We start from the raw sequence: 22,499 nt of genomic DNA, 5'->3' as shown, positions 1-22,499 counted from the left end.
TAACTGGGAGGATTGTGGTGTCTTCAGCTGCAATAGGGAAGTTAGGAAGAGGGAAAAATGAGTTTAGCTTTCAACATGTTGAGTTTAAGATATGTGTAGTCCATTCAGTTGAGATGTCTAATTGGCAGTTCCAGATTGTAGAATAGAATTCAACAGAGACACATTAGGGCTTGTTTTCTGATTGGCTGATTTACTGTGTCTGTGTCTGATCTTTGGAAGATTTTGGAGAACAATAAAAATTTCTTAGGATTGGTAGAATGTGAAAATGTTTGGATATTCTAAAAAAGGGAAAGGGAATAATATTGACAAAGGATATAGATGAGTGAACATTTGGTTCCTGGCAGATTTTAGAATGTATTGTTTATAATCTGATCAGTGAATATCTTAAAAAAAAAAAAGAAATTGACCAAATGAGAGATTTTTTTGTGCTTTACAGTGTATTTAATAGATTGTAGGTGCACTATAAATGCTTATTCCCTTCTCTGATATAGGGAAATAGCATGGCTTCAAGAATAGGTCATTTCCCTCTCATTTCCTTTTTTGGGTGGGTTTGTTTGACTAGTAGAACAGGGCAATGCTGTAGGTTTTGTTAAAATTTTAATGATCCAGTTGACAAATTTCTTCATTATTTTTTTTGCTATGAAGAAAAGTGAAGTTATGGGCTTAAAAAGTGAAATTGTTGGGTTGGCAACTGGCAGATCTCAAAGAATATTTATGGTGTGATACCATCTTGGGAGGAGCTCTTCAGTTGGTTCCAGGACTTGTGTTGTTTGATATTGATTATATTACTCAATTTCTGATGCTACTTTTTTCAACCCAATTAGTTTCAATGAACTATTAGGTTGGGTCCCCAGAGGTGATGGCTACATTCCCTTAGGATCTTAGGGTTAACCCTGTCAGGATGTTTCTTGTAGTGAGCCTGATTAGGGTGGTGTAGTAAGAACATTTAGTACAAGATATCTCCACAATGCTGGGGCCTCCCCCTCCCCAGCTTGCCTCCACATCTGCCTGTCTTCTTCTTGTTGTCAGGGTGCCTGTGTTAGGGCCACCTCCTTTTTGTATCCTTAAGGCCCAGCCTGATAAATACTGTTGAGAAACAGTTTTCTTTTCCTAGAGGTCCCACAGTCCACTAAAGGCACTGGGTTTGCTGAGGATGAAATTATAAACTTGGAGGTAGGAAGCCCCGAGTTCAGATCCTCCCTCTGAATCCGGGGGAAGTTACTTCACCGCTTTCAGCCTCCATTTTCTTTCCCTTAGATTGGAGATAGCAGTGGGACTTCTCCTGCAAGGTCAACTGTAAAGTGCTTTGGGCATGTTCAAGGGCAGGAATGTTGTCACGTCATTCGTAGTTTGGTTGAGTGGGGGTGAAAACGGCTGGGCCGTTTTTGGCTTAGTCTCTAGAAAAGTGAATCTGTGCTTAGGACTCACAGTGATGCAGTCTGAGTGCTAGAGTGCGTAGAGGCCCAAAGTAATAGCAAATAACTGTCCGTTTTATGGAGCCTACTCCATGCCAGGCACTCTGCAGGAGCTTTGGGAATGCTAGCTCACTGGTTCTTCACAAAAACCCCAGGAGGAACGTGTTGTTATAACATCATTTTACAATTAGGGAAACTGAGGCCAAAAGTTTAAAGTAACTTGCCCAGGGTCCCACTAGGTACCTGAGTCAGGATTTGAACTTCTTTCCCTGGCCCCAGACTGGGCACTCTGTCCATGCTAACATCTCTTAACTTCAGTTCTGTCCTTGGCTCTATCACTGTCTTCTTTGTGACCCTGGGAAGGCAGAGTCATCCTCTGGATGTTTTCTCTCTAGTAAAGTGAAGGGGTTAAATCAGATAATCCTTGTGTTCTCTCCTAATGCTAAAGTCTGTCATAGTTAATGACAATATAGACTTGGACAGTTAGTTCTTAAAGGCCTAAACTTAGACCAAAGGTGGATGTTATCTAGAGGCAGATTGTGGCTTAATATTAGAATAAGCTTCTCAGCAAATAAAGCTTCTCCATCTGAAATGGCCTGCTTCTAGTGGTACAAGATTCTCTGCCACTGGAATTCTTTAAGTCAGAGACAGCAGCTCTGAGATTTCTATCAGATCACCAAGACTTAGTTTCCTCCTTTATAAAAATAGGGGTGATGATACTTGTTCATCTGATCTCATGGTGTTCTGTGAGGCAGATTCTTCCCTAAAGGCCCTGTATCATCACCCATCCTCCTCCTGTACTTCAGTACTTAAGAAGGGGAGGATTTCATTCATACCTTAGTTACTGCCCATCTGTCTTGGCAAGGTAGTCTTCAGGAATTGTTATAACCAAAAATCTTATTTTTCTGGGGCCATATTGGTGAAGAGCCCTTCGGAGTGTGGGTCATCGATAGTAAGGGTGATAGTACTCCTATCCTGGAAGCTGGGCCAGTTGGGAGCCCAGAACCTCCTAGAACAAGAGCCGGGGCCGCTCTTCGGAGGAACTTGAGGGGTTAAAATGTGGTTGAAATCCATTGCTCTTGTCACAAAACTTGTTAACAGTGTCACTCTGCTACTGGTGGCATTGACAGGACCAAAGAAATTTTCTGAGAATTAGAATTCCAGTAGAGATGGAAAAATTGCAGATGGCACAAAGGGAAGCTTAACTGTTACATAGACTTTTTTCAACCTAAAGGAATCTTGATTAAGTAGTTGAGACAGACCAGATTGAAGAGAATCATCTAATTTAGCAAATGGAGCATATTTTCTTTGTGACATTGGGCAAGACCTTGACCCAAGGTCTTTTTTTGCCCCCTTATGTGATTCAAAATGGAGAAGCTTGATATAATCTATAGAGAGCTGGATTTGGAGTCAGTAGGACCTAGATTCAGATCCTGTATCAGTTACTAAAGATTTTGATCCTTGGGCAAGACATTGAACTCTTATGTGGTTGAGGCATTTCCTTAGGACCACCCTATGGAAGATTATTATTCCTGTAATTAAAAAAATAGAGAACCTTAAGAATTTTTGAATTTTTACTGAACTATAAAAAATCAGAGATGAAAGAGAGAGACAAAAATGGAACAAAGTTTAGAAACAGAATTAGAGTGATGTCTGGAGTGGGAGGAGTTGCTTGACCTAGCCACAGCCAAAGCTCCTGATTTATATTCCTGCCATCTGAATCTTAAAGTTTTGGGGGTAACAGTTGAGAGTGAGTTATATTAGTGAACATCTCCAAATACCTTTTCCCCCCCAATAGTATTTTATTTTTCTAATTACGTGTAAAGATAATTTCCAACATTCATTTTTGTAGGATTTCAAGTTCCAGATTTTTTCTTTTCTTCCTTCTCTTGAAGACGGCAAGCAATCTGACATGGGTTATACATGTACTGCCATTGTAAACATTTCCATATTTGTCATGTAGTGAAAGAAAAATCAGAACAAAAAGGAAAGAAACACAAAAAAAGAAAAGTAAACAAACAAAAAAGGTAAAAATAGTGTGCTTTGATCTGCATTCGGTCTCCATAGTTCTCCCTCTGGATGTGGATGGCATTTTTCCTGATAGGAACATGTCAATATATTAAATTTTGTTTCTTATTCTTTAGGCACTTATTAAATGTTTGGTTTCTTTTTTGGTTGGGGTGGGGGAGTTTCAAGAAAAGTTTGGTATATTTGGCTTTTTAAATAGACTAGAAACCAAAAAAGTGAATTTTAAGATGTGTATTAGAATCAAGAGATTTCATTGGAAGGAAAACAGCATTTGTTAATCATTTATTGCCAAGCACTGTTTTTAGCATTTGGGATGTAAATGTGGACAAAGAACAAAAAGAGACAGTCCTAGTCCTCAAGAAGTTTATATTCTCTGACCAATGAGAGGTCTCCAGAGTGCAATGGTCTGTTTCGTATCTCACTAGGGGCTTTCCACAAGAGCTGTGTTACCATGTGGGAGCTAGGTCATAAGAGAGCTTTCTTATTCAGGTACAGTCTTGATGGGTTCTACTGTCTTGTCATTCTTTAGAATCCCTGGGGCTTTAGATGTTAGAAAATCTGAATTTTTAAGTTCTTAAGCTGGCCTAAGTAATGGTGTAAGAAATGCATAGTGTCCAAACAAGGTTTTGCTGTCTTTGTCCTAAGTGAGATCATGTTAGCATATAGTGGTAAGTTCAAGGAAGCATCTCTTAAGATTAAAAGACAAGGGCAAGCGGGGCCTCATCCTGAGGATGGCCAAGATCATGAAAGCCCAGAGACTCTATTATCTAAAGATCATTTAGAAGTGATGTGCTAGCAGCAAGGCTACTATTTGTCATTGGGATGGGAGGGATTAAAATGGGATGGTTATTCCAGAGAATTGGACTGAAGCTTGAAGTAAAGGAACTTTGTTAAAATAGTATTTTATTTTTGCTACTACATATAAGGAAACTTTTCAACATAGATTTTGGTAAAACTTCATGTTCCAAATTTTTCTCTCTTCTCCCTTCTCCTCCTCTCCAAAACAGCAAGCAATCTGATATAGGTTAAATATGTGCAGTTTTACATGTTGTGCAAAAAAATTGGATTGAAAGGGAAAAAAAAACCAAGAGAAAGAAAAAGTAAAAAGCAATCAAACAATAACAACAAAAAAAGTGAAAATACCATCCATTTCCATTCAGTTAGTTCTCTCTCTGGATGCAAATGGCATTTTCTATCCCAAATCTGTTGGCATTGCCTTGAATCACTACATTGTTGAAAAGAGCCAAGTCCATTACAATTGATCATCACATAGTCTTGTTACTGTGTACAATGTTATCTTGATTCTGGTCACTTCACCCTGCATCAGTTCATGTAAGTCTTTCCAGGAAGAGGAACTTTTAATAAAATCAAAACAGTTCCAAAATGAAATGAGCTGCTTTTCTCCAAGAAGTCTTCAAAGATTGGATGACTCCTTGTCAGGAATGGAATAGGCCATTGAGACTCTTTCTAATTCTGTATTGAAGACATGTGTGTGTTTTTGAGTGTTTGAAAACTTCACTTGTCAAAAATGTCGAAAATAATGATGAAAGTTGGAGGGGATGTGGGAAAATTGGGATACTAATACATTGTTGGTGGAATTTGTGAATAGAGCCAATCATTCTGGAAAGCAATTTGGAACTATGCCCAAAGGGTGATCAAACTATGCACACCCTTTGATCCAGCAGTGTTTCTACTGAGCTCATATCCCAAAGAGATCTTAAGGGACCAGCATGTGCAGAAATGTTTGTGGCAGCCCTTTGTGTAGTGGTAAGGAACTGGAAACTGAGTGGATACCCATCAACTGGAGAAAGGCTGAATAAGTGATGGTGTATGAATGTTATGGGATATTATTGTTCTATAAAAAAGGATCAGCAGAATGATTTCGGAGAGGACGGAACAGACTTACATGAACTGATGCTGAGTGAAATGAGCAGGACCAGGAGGTCATTGTACACAACATCAATATTATACAATGATCAGTTATGATGAATGTGGCTCCTTCCAACAATGAGATGATTGAGGCCATTTCCAGTGATCTTGTGATGAGGAGAGCCATCTACACTCAGAGAGAGAACTGTGGGAACTGAGTGTGGATCACAACATAGTATTTTCATCTTTTTGTTGTTATTTGCTTGCATTCTATTTTCTTTCTGGTTTGATTGGATTTTTCTTGTGTAGCAAGATAATTGTATAAATATGTATGCCTATATTGGATTTAACATATTTCTGCCATGTTAACATATATTTAACTACTTGCCATTTAAGGGGAGGGGGTGAGGGAAGGGGGGGAAATTAGAACAAAAGGTTTTGCAAGGATAAAAGTTGAAATGCAAAAATAAACAAATAAATTAAAGGGGAAAAAAAGAAAAAGAAAACTTCACCTGTCTCTGGGACCCCAAGAAGGAGTGGTTTAGTAGACTTAAGTTTTTCCTAATGTGGTGCTGAATCTCTCTGAAACTATGATCCTGTCTGTATCTTCTTTATACAGTTTTTTGCATATTATCTTCCCCATTTGACTGTGAGCACCTTGAGAATGGGAATTAGCTCTCCCCACCTTGTTTGTATCTCCTATGCTCAGCACAGTGCCTAGTGCTAGTAGGTCTTTTTAATAAAGGCTTTTCAACTAATTGAGGATATTTCTTTTTTATTTGAAGATTTAGGTACTGACTGGATAATATGGGTAATATATGGTTCAGTTCACATTTATGAGCATTGACTGTTCCAGGTCTTTGGAAGACCCATAGCATTTTCTTTTTGTAAGCTATTACAATAATCATGTTTTTCTTTAAAATATGAATTAAGGTTAAGGAGCCTGACTGTAAACCTGGCTGAGATTTGGTGGAGCCCCACTTACTGAGGGTAATTTCTGCTTTGATAATGTACATTATCAAATCCTCTTATATAATTAGAGATGGGCTTAAAATAGCAGAGCTTTTTTTTTCTGTGAGAAAAGTAGATTACAGGAAGCCCATCAAGATGATCACATTTGTAATGATGTACATAAAAGCCAATTACAGCTGAAAGCTTTTTTATTTGAACTTACTATCTTTTACTGTCTTGGAGGAGCAATCATATATCTTTCAGTGTCTTGTCTTTCAATTTCTTGTGACTTTAAAAGTTTTTTGTTTGCTGTAAGAGTTTTAAAATTTCCACCTTTTACATGTAAGTCCTTTTTTGTTTTTTTTTTTTTGAAAAAGCATGGATATGTGTAATTTTTCCCCCTGTATCTATGATTTCAAATATCAGGACTCCAAATTCTGAAAAATGTATCTATGTATATGTAATATAGGGGTAATCCTTTCCTTAGAATCAGTAATCATTTCTTTAATGCGTTAAGGTTTACAAAGTACTTTTCTGATAGCATATGGAGGTCGTGTGACTTTGTGGAGAAAACCTAGACTTGGCATCAGAAAAGTTGGATTTGAATTCTAGTTATGTTTCTTAATACCTATGTCTCTTCTTTTTTAAATTGAAATTGTTCTTTTATTAGGCTCATAATTGTTTTCATTATCTTTATATAGTGTAGTATATTGGAAAGCACCGTAGACAAGAATTCACAGGCCTTTAAAAAATTTTATCAACAGTTTTTTATTTTTCCAAATTCATGTAAAGATAGTTTTTAATATTTATTTTATTTTATTTTTTGCTGAGGCATTTGGGGTTAAGTAACTTGCTCAGGGCCACACAGCTAGAAATTGTTAAGTGTCTGAGGTCAGATTCAACATTTATTTTTGCAAGTCATGGTGTTCCAGATATTTCTCCTTCCCTCCCTTACCATTCCCCTTCCCAAGACAGCAAGCACTCTGATAGAAGTTAAATAACACACATTACTTCTGGAGCCATGATGGCAGGAACTCACTTGAATCACTTCCCAAATTCCCCTCCAGACGACGTTGCAATAATGCCTTACAAGCAATTTTTGAATAGTGAGGCAGTTTTTCATTTCAAGGAAAAGGTCAGCAGGAAAGATGGAAGGGGAATGTGGCTGGCTCTGTGAACAAAATCAGCAGCAGGCTACGTACTCCGGTGAAAGTCTGCAGGCAGGCCTTAGTCCAGCATAGAAGGTTGGGATAGGCCCCTCTCTACTCTAGGAACAGTGCCCAACTCAAATAAAGTAAAAAGTCACAAAATAGGCATAAAAATGAATAAACAAACAAAACAAAAACACCTGACCATAAAAAGTTACAATCGTTACAATGGTAGAACTCAAAAAGGATTTAAAAAATAAAATAAGAAAAATAGAATAATTGGGAAAAGAAATGAGAGTAATGCAAGAGAATCATGAAAAAAAAAGTAAATAGCTTGATTTAAAGAATGGAAAAAGATATCCAAATTCACCAAAGAAAGTAATTCCTTAAAAAGTAATACTGACTATTTGAAAAAGGAGTCACAAAAACTCAATAAAAGAAAATAATTCCTTAAGAATTATAATTGGACAAATGAAAGCTAATGACTCCATGAAACATCAAAAAATAATAAAGAGAAAAAAAAAGGAAAAATTATAAAGAAAAAAATTTTTAAATGGAAAAAATAGAGGAAAATAGGAAATTTCTCTTTGAAAAACAGCCAACCTGGAAAATGGATTCATGAGAGATAATTTAAGAATGATTGGACTACTTGAAAACCATGATTAAAAAAAAAAAAAGAATATGGACATTGAATTTCAAGAAATCATTGGGAAAAATCAGAAGACAAAATAGAAATTGGAAGAAACCACTGATCACCTTCTGAAAGAGATCCCAAGACAAAATCTCCCAGGAATATTATAGTCAATTTCCAGAGCTCCCAGGCAACAAGAAAATACTGCAAGCAGCCAGAAAGAAACAAATTGAATATCATAGAGCTGCAATCAGGATTATACTTTATAGCAGCTTCATTAAAGGACCAAAAGGCTTGGAATATGATATTCTGGAAAGCAAAGGATCTAGGATTACAACTGAGAATTTGCCCACCTAACAAAACTGAATATAGTCCTTCAGATTGAGATCAGGGTGGCGATTCTTAATTGGAAGTAAGTATGTAAAATATTCACAATGGCCATTCTCTTTGGTAGGTTTATTTAGGAGATTGAAGAGAAACTTAAAAAAAAAATACAGAAAAAAATATCTTAGAGATTCAATAAGATTAAACTTTATAGTCTTACATATGGAAAGATGAGACTTATACATCTTAAGAACTTAATCATTATTAGGGCAGTTTGTATATTTGATACCCATATAATCTTGGGCAGCTCACATGACTGTTTATCTTGGCCTCTGTTAAATAAACCTCAAAATGCTGTAAAATCATAGTTTCTCTTTTTACTTCAGTAGATTATAAAAAAACAAAGGCACCATCCTAATTTTATCAAACTGAATTTTCAGAGAGATTGCTAGATACATGGTCACTTTTGTAAAATTCAACCTTGTTATTTTACAGTTGAGATAATTGGAGCTCAAAGAGGTGACTTTCCCAACTTGTAGAAGCAAATCTAATCAGGATATATGTATAACAACTACCACACTAGCATTTGCATGTTACTTTAAGGTTTGCAAAGTGCTTTATATTAGTTCATTTTATCCTCATAACAATGTTGGGAAGTAGATGGTATTTTTTTTCTTAAATATTACTTATCATTTTAGTGAAAGATCCATTTATTCCTATTCTTTTTATGACCTATAATTTTATTTTATTTTAAATAATATTTGTTTATTTCAAATACATGCAAAGATAGTTTGCCTTTGCAAAATCTCATGTTCCAAATTTTTCTCCTTCCCTTCTCTCCTTCCCCCTCCCCAAGACGCAAGCAATCCAGTATAGTTAAGCATGTGTAGTTTTTCTAAACATATTTCCATATTTGTTATGCTGCACAAGGAAAATCAGATCAAAAGAGGAAAAAAACATGAGAAAGAAAAAACAAGTAACTAACCACCAAAAAAAGGCTGCAAATAATATGCCTCAATCCACATTCGGTCTCCATATTTTTCTCTGTGGATGGGGATGGTACTTTCCATCACAAATCCATTGGAATTGCCTTGAATCACCTCATTGTTGAAAAGAGCCAATTTCATCATAATTGAGCATCACATAATCTGGTTGTTAATGTGTACAAGATTCTCCTGGTTCTGCTCACTTCACTCGGTATCAGTTCATTTAAGTCTTTGCACTTTTCTGAAATCAGCCTACTTATCATTTCGTATAGAACAGTATTATTCCATTACATTCATATATCATAATTTATTCAACCATTCCCCAGATCTACTCAATTTCCAGTTCCCTACCAGGCAGGAACATTTTGCAGATGAGGAAACTGAGGTAAGCAGAGGTCAAATGATTAGCTGAGTGACCTAATACATGACTGAAGTGGGATTTGAATTCAGGTCTTCTGGACTTCAAATCTAGTACTTTATCTATTTATTAGGCCACCTAGCCCCCTTTACTTTGGGCAGTGTTAGACTCTTTACAAATTGCTAACTCATTAGAGTTGATGTTTTGGGCCAGAACCTGAAACAAGGTACTAAGTAGAACTAATTGATACAATGCTTGAGTTTACACCTTTGCTCATTGAAATTCACAAGTGTGAGAGATTCACAAAGTAAATTTTGTAACTTTGTGAATTCACACCTCCCATGAAGCTTTTAGGGCCAGAGAGCACTATGGGAGAAAACCCATAATCTCTCTCTCATATCCCACAGTTCCTCTCTCTCATATATAAGAAACAGACAGAGGCTCTCGGAGAGAGATTCATTGCATTTTCCACTTGGCTGACTGGTGGCAGAAGGGAGTTCAGCTGAATTACATTGGAGAGGAGCACTCTGGGCCAGACACAGGCACTCTGGGAGAGCCAGAAGCCCTCTCTTGGAAGCAAGAAAGATTTATTACAACTTTTACCTTGGTGCTGGCTGGAGGCAGAGGCAGAAGCAAAGGACAAAGCTGCAAAAGCTCTTCGGAGGCAAGACAGATTCAACTTGGTGCTGGCTGGAGGCTGAAGGAAGCAGAGGCAGAAGCAAAGAACAAAGCTGCAAGAGCTCTTAGAACCAAGGAGAGAAAGAGGCCTCTAAGAAAAGCTAACCGGGCTATATTGGATGCAACAAAAGATCTGAACTTTTAACACCTGGCTGTGTTTTGGCTGATTATTACTTTCAAGTGCAACTAAGGCTGCCTCCAAGAAAACCTCCCTGAGAAACCTGCTCTCACCCAGAGAGAAGAAAAACACCACAGGGCAGACTTGTGAATCAGCAGGAAAATGTGAGAAATCTGTGGCTGGAAGAGGTTTGAGACAGAGCCTGCCACTAAGTCCCAGTTACTCCTTGACCTTGCGCCAGTAATACCCGAGTTAATTTTAGGCAGAATTCATCCCTGCAAGCTTCCCTTGCATATGATGTTTTCCCTCTGCAGATACCTATTAGAAATATTTCTTCTACCTCTTAATGGCTGGTGGTTTTGTCTGTGGTTTGCCTTGTCTGATTGCAAGAAAAAGTCCTCCAGAAACAAGGTCATGCTGTGCATTTGCAGGTTGTGAGTGCTGCTGTCAGAGTAGGGGAAGGTGGAACAGTGCTGCACCAGGCCTCCGACCAGAGCTCCGCACCCAGAGGGGGCTTCCCAGATACCTGCTGATTGGATGACTCTGGTCTCCCACCACTCTGCTGGGAGCTCTAAGGCGTCTTTCAGCCTGGCTGTCATAATGCAGGATTCCCTTAGGAAACCAGTGTCCAGGACAAAGAAACACAGAATTTGGGATTGGGCACAATCTGTGGTTAGAGCCGAGAGCCTGTGGAGGAGGGCAGAGGAATATAAAATAAAGCTGGAAAGATGGATTGGAACTAGACTGGGGAAGGCCTTAAAGGCCAGGCTCGAGGGTTTGACTTTTGTTTCGTGAGCATTAGAGAGCTGCTGAAGACTGTTTTAGTAGTCCCGATGAGAGCCCTGTTGAGGACACTTTCTCCTTCTAGTCACATGAGTTCACAATCTAGGAGTCATTGAAGCCCCCTTGTCCTCACCTTTCACATTCAATCAGTTGCCTTAATTCCTACCTCCACAATCACTCAAAGCTCTCTTATTCCCTATGCGGAGGCCACCATGTTAGTTCTGACATTCCTCCTATCCCACCTAGATCACCACACCACCCTCCATGTTTGTGTTAGTAATTGTGGAGATTCCTAAGCTGGAGCATCAAGAAATCTGGAGTCAGGGGTCTAGACCCCATACGATCCTGCTTTTAGAGAACTTAGCATCTAGTCAGGGGATAAGCTCAGATCACCAGAGTACATGAATTTTATTCCAGTGTAGTTCATTTTACCACATTACTTTTCCAAATAGAAATGCCAGAAGCCTAGCTTCTCATGGGTGTGATAAAGTTAATTTTGCCCATTGTCTGAAAAAAATGGATAGCTTCTGTTCTCTCTCTGCTTTGTACACAGTGTGTGGCCATTACATTCTTCAGATGCTATCTTAAAGTGCCTACTATATGCAAATCACTGTGGGCGGTCTGGGAATAATTAGTCTGTCTTCCTGTGTGCTCTTCCTCAGATTGCTGGGAACACTTTGTCCAATCTGTATGGGAGGAGGGGGACTCCGCTCACTTGCCCCAGCCCCAGATTGTGAGCTTCTTGAAAGCAGAGTCTGGCATTTGTTGGCACTGGGCCTTTTACAATGGAGATGCTTAATCGAGGCGTGTGGAATTTACGTGATCCTTACTATCAGCATGGTCACTAGTGTGCTTGAAAACTTAAGCTTTCTGTCTCTGTTTCTCTATCTTTCTCTCCTCTCCCTCTGTATGTGTGTCTCTCTCTTTCTCCTTGTCTCTTTCTCTTTCCCTCCTTCTCTGTCTGATATATATTCTCTCTCTCTCTCTCTCTCTCTCTCTCTCTCTTTCTCCCTCTCTGTCTCTATCTTCTCCCTCCCTTCCTCTCTCCCTCTGTGTCTGTCTCCTTGTCTCTTTCTCTTTCACTGCATCTCTGATTTTTTGTTTCTCACTGTCTCTCTCTCTCTCCCCTTCCTTTCTCTGTTTCTGTCTCTGTGTGTTTCTGTGTCTCTCACGTACACTTATACCCATACTTACTAATTGCAATGTCGAAGAGAGTATGGGAAGCAGAGCATTGTATCAGACCACTGGCAAGTCCCAGTTGTCAGCAAACCTTTTCCTTTTCTTTGCTATTGACAGCCAGGGCCATTCTAGTGATAGAATTTCAGAGTGGAGCCATTTGACTGATCAGTTCATGCTTGGGCCTGGCCCCTTGGTTTGAATTTTTTCTCCTTTGGGTTTCTCGTGTTCCAGCTTGTGCCCAGCTCCTCATTATTTTCTCTGCTTTGGGTGATCCCGAGTAATTTGGAGTATTTTCTCTTCGCCACAGGTTTTCTGTGCTGCATGTTGTAGCCTGAAGTGCAAGTTGCTGTATATGGAGAGAAAGGAAGCTCGAGTATGTGTGATCTGCCATTCTGTGCTCATGAATGGTGAGTATTAATTAGGAGAGGCTGGATCTGTAGGGACCACCAAGAGCCGACTGGAGAGGTTTTGTGAAGACATGATTGTTTCTTCCTGATCTTTTAGATTTTTTTTTTTTTTTTTTACAAATGGTTTGTCTTCTTAAAACATCTTGAAATTAGTTGGGAAAATTGAATTATATTTAAAATGTGTTTTGGAAACTTGGGCTCTTCCTCCCTGATACATGACTAAAGGCTAAAGCCAGGTAAGTGTCATCAGGAAAGGCAGAGTTGGCTGTATTCACAGAGCTATTGCTGAATGTTAGAAAATGTGTTGGTTTTCCTGGGGTAATGGGAGATGGGGGGATTCCCTTTGGAGACGGGCAAGCAGGGTACTTTTGAGGACTGCTGCCTCACTACTTTTGCCATGGGAAGGGCAGGCATGCTAATAATAAGTCCTCTTCTTGTTCTTTATTATTTTAAAACTTGTAAGTGTTCCAACATCCAGGAACAAATAGGAGATTGGTTTTTGAAAGTGCAGCCCTCTTAGCATTTAAACTTACTCTAGCCAAAGTGATTGTGGAGTTACGTTATTTCGTCACCTAAGTATGTGGCTCTGAGGAGTTTGCCTGTGGGGTTTAATACAGCCATTGCAGTCTTCATCTTGTGGGCTTGGAAAAGGGACCTACACACACTTCAGGTAAAATCCTTAATAGTCTTATAAAGAGATACAGTACAGTTGATGAGGCTACAGTGTTTTTCCTTTGAAAGCCTCCCTGTCCCATTGTCAAAATGAGTCGCGAGAGGCTCAAGTGCCAGGGAGCAGGCAGGGCGGGCCCCTGCCCACACCACCGTGGAGCACCCCCAGAAGCTGACGCTCCTCTGCTCCGGGCCCCTCCTGCTCTGTCTCTGTCTGCATTGCCCACCCATCGTGATGTTTTCTGGTGCTGGCCTGTGAACTGATTGCATGCTGAGTTAGTCTGAGCAGTTCTCATCTCCTATGATCCACTCAGTTTCCTTCCACTTTTCAATTCTTGTAACTTTGATCAGACATTCATCATGTGTGCCCCTTTTAGAGGCCATTGATTTTTATTTCACTGCTTCCATGTTCCTTCCCTGGCACTGGGCTGCAGACGCACGCGCCAGCTTAATTACAGTGCCTGGCACCTCCTTGGCCGCATAAGGTCTTCTGCCTTTTGACTTGGAACAATCCAAGATGAAGGAAATGACAGAGGGTTCATAGGCAAGTCTTACTTTGTGTTAAGCCAAGGAGGCCCCCCCAAAGGGCATCCTTAGGGTCACCCACTTGTCTTGGTTATTTAAGCATCTCTCCTCTCGCATGGCTTGGCCAAGTCTTTTTCTTAATATTTAATTTGGTGCTTTTCAGTGTTCCCTCTCTATGCCATCTCTCCCCCACCTCCCACCCCCACCCCTCTCTCCTTTTCTCTTATCCCCATGGACTTCGCCGAGGGCTCCGAGGCCCTGGTGCTGGCCTGCTGCTGACAACTGAAGTAGCATCCAGAGTCTTTCGGCTCCTCACTCCGACCCGGGCTGGGTGGTTACTGAGTGTGAAGGCTCTTCCTGGCACTTGTCACTCTGCCTATTTACGCTCATGTAATCGTGCTGCTTTACCTGAGTTTTAATAGAGAGCCCTAGACCTTAGGCCCTGAAGGGAATGGGAGGCCCCACCAAGCCTAGGACCTTCATTTGGTAGCTGAGAAACCGGAGGCCGAAGCTAATAAATCCCTCCCATTGCCCTAGCTCCTTTTCTTAGATTAAAGGGAATGTGCCTGTATCACAGATGAACTGACCCTAACGGTGACGGTACCTGGTAGTTTGATTACATCTTTAAGTTTACTAAACACTTTACAAGTGTTTTCTCCCTTACATTCATTTCCCTTATGATCACTTTGAGTACATTACTTGGATGTGCTGCGGCACGTTGCACGTTCATTAACTGGCACTCATCTCTGGATGAGTCATGTGCTTTAAGACATGACCAAAATATAGCAGTGGCTATTAATGATCACTCCACATATTACTAGATGGAGATGTTTGTATATGAAGCTGAACCAGAGCATCTCTGCAAGGTGTCTGCTTAATCTCAGGCCCTGGAGATTTTCAGATGAGATCTTTACACACACACCCCACTTCCTGACTTTTATAACAACAAAAATTTACAAATTTCTTAGGCTGAAACTGAAAGTCATGCACTGGAGTTAATTAAATTAGATGTGAAAACCTGTAGAGAATTCTAGAACACTGTAAAGAAAAGAACAGAGCATGTTAACCCACTTAAAAAACCCGTGAGCTAGTTACTTGATGTTTAATTTCCTTTAAAAGGAAATCCTATTCCTTTTTGAAAGACACAAATGACTTGGGCATGATCTTTAGAATGGAATATATAAAGCCAGATGGAAAAAGATTAATGAAATTTTTACTTGCTTCTACTATATAACCATTTAGTTAGCTGAATTTTTCCTTGGTTAAACAGAATTCCCTGTTTCCTTAATTCCTTTATCACAAGGAAGAAAGCCTTGCCATTAGTGTTAAGCAGGAGCAGATCTTGGTGTCCGTATTTTACAATCCATTCACATTGATTGTGTCTGTATTTACTTTAGCTCAAGCCTGGGAGAACATGATGAGTGCCTCAAGCCAGAGCCCTAACCCTAACAATCCTGCTGAGTACTGTTCTACTATCCCTCCCTTGCAGCAAGCTCAGGCCTCAGGAGCCCTGAGCTCTCCACCTCCCACTGTGATGGTGCCTGTGGGAGTGTTAAAGCACCCCGGAGCAGAAGGTAGGGGACTGCACACTCTTCTCTCTCGCTTTCTTACTCGGTTTCCCCCTTCCTCCACATCCTTCTGAAAAGGGGCCAATGAGCTTTGGAGGCACACATTGTTTTTAATGCCACCGATAGATCCCTTTGGGTGGGAGCTAAGTGCAAGAAGGAGGCAAAACTCATTATGAGACTTTCTGGGCACGTGGAACATGGTGGTGTGCTGCCTGACCCTTTGGGGAGACCCTTGGGTAGTAGTCTAAGAGAGCAGAGTCTCTGCCAGTCCTGTTCTTGAAGGGGATGTGGGTGTAGAACATTTCTGCTCTGGGTTCCTCTCCTAGTGTGCTCTTTGCTAGGAAGAGAGGAGAAGGACCACTGGGCACACAGACGCCCTGGCCCTCCTCCCGGCCCGCCCTGTGACATCTCCTTCTTTCCCTTCAGATTGGTAACAGCATCCTGACAGGATTGACGTGCCTCCGATTCTTAAATCGAGGTGGTCCACGTCAGAACTGAATGCACAGACTTGTGCCTCAGCTTGGGCGGATGTAAAGGGTTTTTAGACTGCCAGCTGAGAGAGAATGGTTATTAATTATCGTATGATAGAAGGAGCAAGTCTATGTTTCTCTTAAGTATCTTGTCAGGGAGAGTTTTCCTGAGAGTCATTAGTATTTTTTCTTCCTTCTCTCTGAGTCGTGCCCCTTCTGGCTAAGTAGCTCTTCCTGCCCCACTTTGATGGGCATTGACCGATCATATTCTTCCCATCTCCCTTTACTGTCGGTCCATTGCTTAGCCACAACACCTGTATTTTTAGTTCAAGATTTCCTTCTTAAAACCATTGATCTTTTTTTTCATTTGCCACTTTGGGAATGGGAAGGTAAGGGTTCCTCTTCCCCAAGCTCACTCTTGTTTGACTGTTAATTGGTTTGAAGGTTCTAGAGTTGGAGGTCCAATCCCTGCAGGGTCAGACTAAGGGACAGCCTTCTCCCTATTCCATGTTATAATGTCTTTTCCTTCTTTGTTTCTGTTATACTGTGAGGAATCCAGTCTACTCTCTTGCCAATTCTTTTGCCTTTGTTTCCACTCTTTCTCTTCTACTGAATAGGACCTCTCCAGCATTCTTCCATGCATCTTTTTTGCTCTTTTTAATCACATCCCTTTCAGGTGTCAGAGAGAAAACCCTTTATTTACTGGAGCCATTGAAGGTCTGTAGCCACATTCCCCTTCATATTAATTCATTTTCTAGGAACTTTTTCCATGTACTTATTTTGGACATATTCTGTTCTTCTGCAGTTTTTGTTTGTTTATTTTTTGGTTAGCAAAATGTGTCAGTGATTATGATTATATTGCAGGGGAATCTGAGTACCCCAAATGTGTGTCACACATTTGAGCTTCTCTGATGTGCCGTTAAAGTACGAGTGAGCAGTTTTTAAAAGCAGCTGTTCATCATTGTTGTTTTTAACCACATTAATGGGAAATTGTGATTGTTAAATTCCAAAGACAGTTACACCGATAGTCATCTCTGCATACCTGGATTGGGTGGCCCTTCAAGCTGTGACATTTAGAACTCACCTGCTGTCCTATTGATGCCTCTTTTATTTTTCTGGCTCCTTAAGTGGCTCAGCCCCGAGAGCAAAGGCGAGTGTGGTTTGCCGATGGGATCTTGCCCAATGGGGAAGTTGCTGATGCGGCCAAATTAACAGTGAGTGGTCCTTCCTCCACGGGAGCCTTGGCTGTGTCCCATGACCCAGCCCAGCCAGTGAGCAGCAGCCCGCTGGCAGCAGAGGTAAGAGAACCCTTAGTCTCAGTCCCATGGCTGGTGCTGAGTGCAGAATCCCAAGTTGGGAGGACTTCAGAGGTCCTTGCCTCAGGAACCCCCTTGACACCAGCTCGTGACTGGAGACCTCCATGGAGTGGAGTGGCTCTGATTGTCAGGAACTTTCACTGTCTTATTCTCACAGCAGCAGTTGGGCACTAGCCAACATTTCTTCTGCCTTTGGGAGGCCAGGAGAGCGTGTTGGCATTCCAAAACAGACCCTCAAGATTCTTCCACTTCTCTGATATTTTCTTACCTAAAATGAGAGAGAGAGAGAGAAAGTGATAGCTGTACTCTGCCTAAAGACTTGGGTTCTAGCTCTACTGCTAACCACAGTGGGGTTTGGGTCAGGTCCGTTTCTCAAGCGTCTCAGTTTTCTTATTTGTAACACCGAAGGGATTGGACTAGCTAATTCCTGTTCCGAAATTTCTGTGAGGCCATCATAAAGCAAACAAGAATAAAATGCATGAAATGTTATTTAATTGCACAATAAGGATCAAAAGAGATATAAGTATTTTAAGTACTTGTCATATTTTATCTGCAATTCATTTCAGCAAGTATTTATTAACTGCCTCCTTTGTATGGGTATATTTAAAATACACTGTGCTTGATAGTGGAATTGTTAGGATGAAACCAGGCACAGCCCTTGCCCGCCATTTATGAGCTTATAGTTTAGGAGAGGAGACAATCCAAATACTGAGATAGCTTATGATATGACAGGTGCAGAGGGGAGAGGTCTGAGCAGAGGGCTCAGCCTTCTGACCTTATGTAGCTTTTTGTTTTCTCAGTCTCCAGGACTCTCTGTGCTTAGTGTGGAATAGTGTACATTACTGTTCTCCCTTGGTATCTTTTCTTCCTGCTAGACTGGAAGCTCAGTGTGGGTGAGAACTTTGTTTCGATTAAACCTAGGTTCTTATTATTCAGTAAGTGCTTAATGAACGTTTGTTGTGTGTTAAAGAGGATTGAAAAGGCATCCGATTTCCATTTGCCCCTCCTCATTATATTCTATCCAAGTCTGGAATTCTCTTGAATGTAATGCACCCTTTCCTTTTGTAGACAGATATTTCTGCCTTCTCGGGGAGTATAACTCAGGTGGGAAGTCCTGTTGGAAGTGCAATGAACTTGATTCCCGAAGATGGTCTCCCTCCCATCCTCATTTCTACTGGGGTCAAAGGAGGTGAGTGGCTCCAAAGGAGTCAATAACTTCATTTTCTACCCGAGACTAAGCTGACTAAACACAGGATGCCATCAGCAGAGCCCCACGCAGCCCCTGCTCCTTGTGTTCTAAAAGCTTTTCTTCTCTTTCTAAAGGTTAGAGCACACTTCTCTGTATATGTACTGTGAAACATTTCAAGGATTTCAGAATACACCTGATCAGAATTATCAGTACACTTTAGACAGCCTTTCTCCATTGTCCTTCCCCCTCCAAATATTATGGATTTTCTTTCTTTTTGCTTTGAGTTTCCTACAGGAAAGCAATGATGGTTGGCTTTGATATTGAGTTATCCATCAAATTGCCCTAAAGAAAAGAATCTAATCAAAGTATAACAATAATGAACATTCACTTTCACTAACCTTCTACCCCTAAAAGGGTGCTTTTGATAGCACAGTTTGCTTCCTTGGCTCTTGGAAACTGACTGACGTCCACCACCAGCTTCCATAACCCCAAGTACAACTTTTTGATGTTGCCTCTTCTCTGCTGCTAGTGCTTCTCATGTGCCATATATTGGGTCTGCCAACTTCGTGGTCTGTAGCTCATGCAGCCCTAGTTTCTTAGTTTGAGAGCTTCTGGCTGTGGGAGAGCTTTGTCACTTGAGATCATGGAGGATAATGATATTTGGAGCTTTGAAAACTATCAATTTATCCACTTTTGAAGCTAAAGTTACTAAAGCTTCCAAATTGGAACTGGTGCCAGAATTGCTTTTGTGACTGAATTATTTGAAATGTTGGTCTTGGAACACATATGTGGAAGTATTCAGGCTGGGTAATTTCTGATAAAGGAAGAAGAGACCATCTTTAGGATCTCTGGCGCAAGCCATTTCTGGAGTAGGAAGTCCAATAAAGTCAAATGCCTTCTCTCCACTTTTGATTGGCTTTGTTGGTTTTTAAAGGGATTCTGGTTGAGCAGGTTGCTATTTGTCCATGTGCGGGCCCCACCATGGGACTCCAGGCCTCCTCTTCTTTCATTCTCTCTCTTTTTCTCCTCGAAGATTATGCTGTGGAGGAGCGCCCTTCCCAGATCTCCGTAATGCAGCAGCTGGAGGATGGCGGCCCTGATCCACTGGTGTTTGTTTTAAATGCAAATTTGCTGTCAATGGTTAAAATTGTTAATTGTAAGTAGTGGGCTCTTTCAAACATTTCTCAAAGTGAGCCAAGTTTTATAGAAGCATTGGTTGTAAATAGAGCATTCACATGAGGAACTTCTGGATGCTGAACTTAGAAAGCCTTGGTGTGTAAAGGAACAGGTGGAGGGGGCTGCAGTGGAAATGCTAGTAGAGTTGGAGTCAGAAAGCCTGGCCACCCGGCCCCTCCCCGTGTGGTCTTTGGCAGATCTCATAATGTCCATTGGATGTCTCAGACTTCTGACACATTAAAGTTAACATGATTCCCTCAGAATGTTCCCGAGACTGAGCAAGCAGTTATTAAGCATCTACTACTTGTCAGGCACTGACATAGGCAGTATTTGTCCTCCAGGAGCTTATAGAATAATAGGATGTGATAATATAGGGGACTCCTCTTAAGAAGGAGTCCGGGGAGAGCTAGGGATGAGGAGAAGAGCAATGGCACAGTCAGAGCAAGCGGCACTAGGCCGGACAGCGCCTTCTGAGGTCTCCTGCTGTTCAGCTGGGCAGGATGTGAAGCAGGAAGGTCTGGGGGTGGATAGATCCATCGGCCAGTCACCACCGATCAGGTAACCTGGTCCAGAACTGCAGGGTGAGTCTCTGGAGGGAGCGGCCTCGAGGCAGCCCTGGCGCCATGTCGGGGTGGATGGTGAGCTGTCCCCACCAGGTGGTCCTGGTTCCTCCTCAGGTGTATATTTGGACAGTGTAGATGTTACCCCCTTTAGCAGCCAAGGAAATGGACTTCAGAGGTTGTGATGTGCCCATCCCGTCTAGAGAGTCAGTGTCATTTTTACATCCCATTCTGCCATGTGGGGCTGCCTGATAACCACTAGAATCATCAGGAGGCTGGAAGGGGACTCTTCTGCCCAGGCTCACGGCACCAACAGCACCAGCTCTCCTTTGTCTAATGGACACCAAGTGCTTTCCCTACACCTCTGCAGCGTAGACAGGAGGGCTGGGACAGAGGCCCGGGGGAGTGCAGCAACTTTCTCGCAAGGGTCAGTGCGGGGCCTGCACCAAAGCTGGTGCTATGTGCGTGAGCCCGCACTGGGTTGCCACAGTTAGATGGTGACAGAAGCCTGGAATTGAGCTTTCTGCTCTCCAGGCCGGTTGGGATAAAGTTTGCTTTGGACTCAAGGTGAGAGCGAGAGTTCTGGGAACCCAGTGGGGGAGGGGGTCCTCGGCCCCTGCTTCTATTTAGGCTCTGGTGGTTATGGAAACACCTCAGCACTTGCTCTGAGCCTCCACGTGGCTGCCTCCAGCTGGCCCCGCAGCCCCTCCCGCCTGCTCTGAGTAGAATTCAGAGCCCGAGGAGACCAGAAAGATTCTTGTCCAGTTTGGCATTTCACAGAAAAAGGAGCAAAATCCTTGAGAAGGGACTTTTCCAGAGCTTGCAGTGTGGGCCCAGGGCTCCTTCTGCCATATGATGCGTCCTTGTGACAGTGAAATTTCGCTTGAATCTTAGGCTGCTTCATTCTAATAATATTTATAGACTTTTAGTGCGTGGAGGAATCTCAGAGCTTTTCTAGGCCACTCATTGGGCAGACACCCTGTCATTGATAGCAGCGCCCAGAGATTTCAGAGTCCGGGTCCCTGCAGCCAGTGCCCGCGCACTTAAAGCGCCTTTCCCCGTTGAGTGCTGGTCGGAGCCCGTCTTCTAGGCTTTTGCAGGCTCATCAGAGTGTCTTCTTGTTGGGTGCTAGTGAGAGAAAGGAAGCCAGCATCTGAACTGACGATGTGGATGAATTCATGATTGCTCACAGGAGAAGGGGGGCCCATATGTGTGGCCCTGGGGTGTGCTTGACTTCAGCTTAGCCCCGGACCAATGGGGGATTGTGGAGGAAGTGGTCCTGCAGTGTTCCCCAGCTAGTGTTCGGGCCCAGATGAGTGGCTTTCCTATCATGGTCAAGGGCAGGGGCCATTTCTGGCTATGGCCATGGAGAGGCTGCTTCATCTGCAGGCTGGGGCGGATGCTGTCCAAGGATCTCTCCCCTCTGATCCATCTGGGAAGTCCCTGCCCAGAGTCGGCAGGGTCCCAGGGGCCTGTTGTGGTTGTACTAGAGAGAAGAGTCGGGATAACATCTGTCCCATTGGCTGAGCCCATGGCTCAGATGCCATCCCCTTTTCCGCCAGCTTTTACTGTGTGTGAATCTGGGGACCCGAGTGGGGGAGGTAGAGAGAGGGAAAGCTTGAATCTCCCACTGACATTCTCCTTCCTCTCATAGATGTGAACAGGAAGTGCTGGTGTTTCACTACCAAGGGCATGCATGCCGTGGGACAGTCCGAGGTGGTGATCCTTCTTCAGTGTTTGCCTGATGAGAAATGTCTGCCCAAGGACATCTTCAGTCACTTTGTGCAGCTCTATCGTGACGCACTGGCAGGTGGGTGTGCTGTCTGCGGGCCTTCTGGCCCTGGGTGGGCCCCGTGGCGGTGATGCAAGCTGACCCCTGGATTGGGTTGCTTTATTGCTTCAGACAGCAAACCAGGGACCTCCAGTCTGGGGTTGTCGCTTGAGATTTCAGGGTAGATAGCGAGTCTGCACGTGATGTGACTTTAAGTTGCTTCTAAAAATTAGCACTTGACTTCCTGTGGTGGTTAAAAGACTTGAAGCTGTAATTACTGCAGAGGAAATTTTTTTTTAAGCAATGATTTTATTGTTGAGCAGGCATTTTCATTTGAAATATCTCCAGACTGTTTTAGCTCTACAAAGAATTTATAAAAT

General features: G+C 42.0%; 1 protein-coding gene across 2 annotated transcripts in view; it reads left to right on the top strand.

Moving 5' to 3' along the window:
- The window catches only part of ZFYVE9 (zinc finger FYVE-type containing 9), a 163,249-nt gene that overhangs the window by 105,919 nt on the left and 34,831 nt on the right, over window positions 1-22,499 (top strand). Inside the window, exons 5-10 of one of the 2 annotated variants that reach the window (XM_051999695.1) lie at window positions 12,776-12,875; window positions 15,467-15,643; window positions 17,236-17,405; window positions 18,492-18,612; window positions 19,646-19,768; window positions 22,003-22,158. In XM_051999695.1, the coding sequence (XP_051855655.1) occupies window positions 12,776-12,875; window positions 15,467-15,643; window positions 17,236-17,405; window positions 18,492-18,612; window positions 19,646-19,768; window positions 22,003-22,158 (847 nt within the window). The remainder of the gene's footprint in view (window positions 1-12,775; window positions 12,876-15,466; window positions 15,644-17,235; window positions 17,406-18,491; window positions 18,613-19,645; window positions 19,769-22,002; window positions 22,159-22,499) is intronic. The other variant, XM_051999696.1, reaches the window with a different exon arrangement.

Source organism: Antechinus flavipes, chromosome 4 (assembly GCF_016432865.1).
Source record: "Antechinus flavipes isolate AdamAnt ecotype Samford, QLD, Australia chromosome 4, AdamAnt_v2, whole genome shotgun sequence".
NCBI lineage: Eukaryota > Metazoa > Chordata > Mammalia > Dasyuromorphia > Dasyuridae > Antechinus > Antechinus flavipes.
Note: the sequence above shows the minus strand (reverse complement) of the source record. Positions and strands in the feature narration are given on the sequence as shown.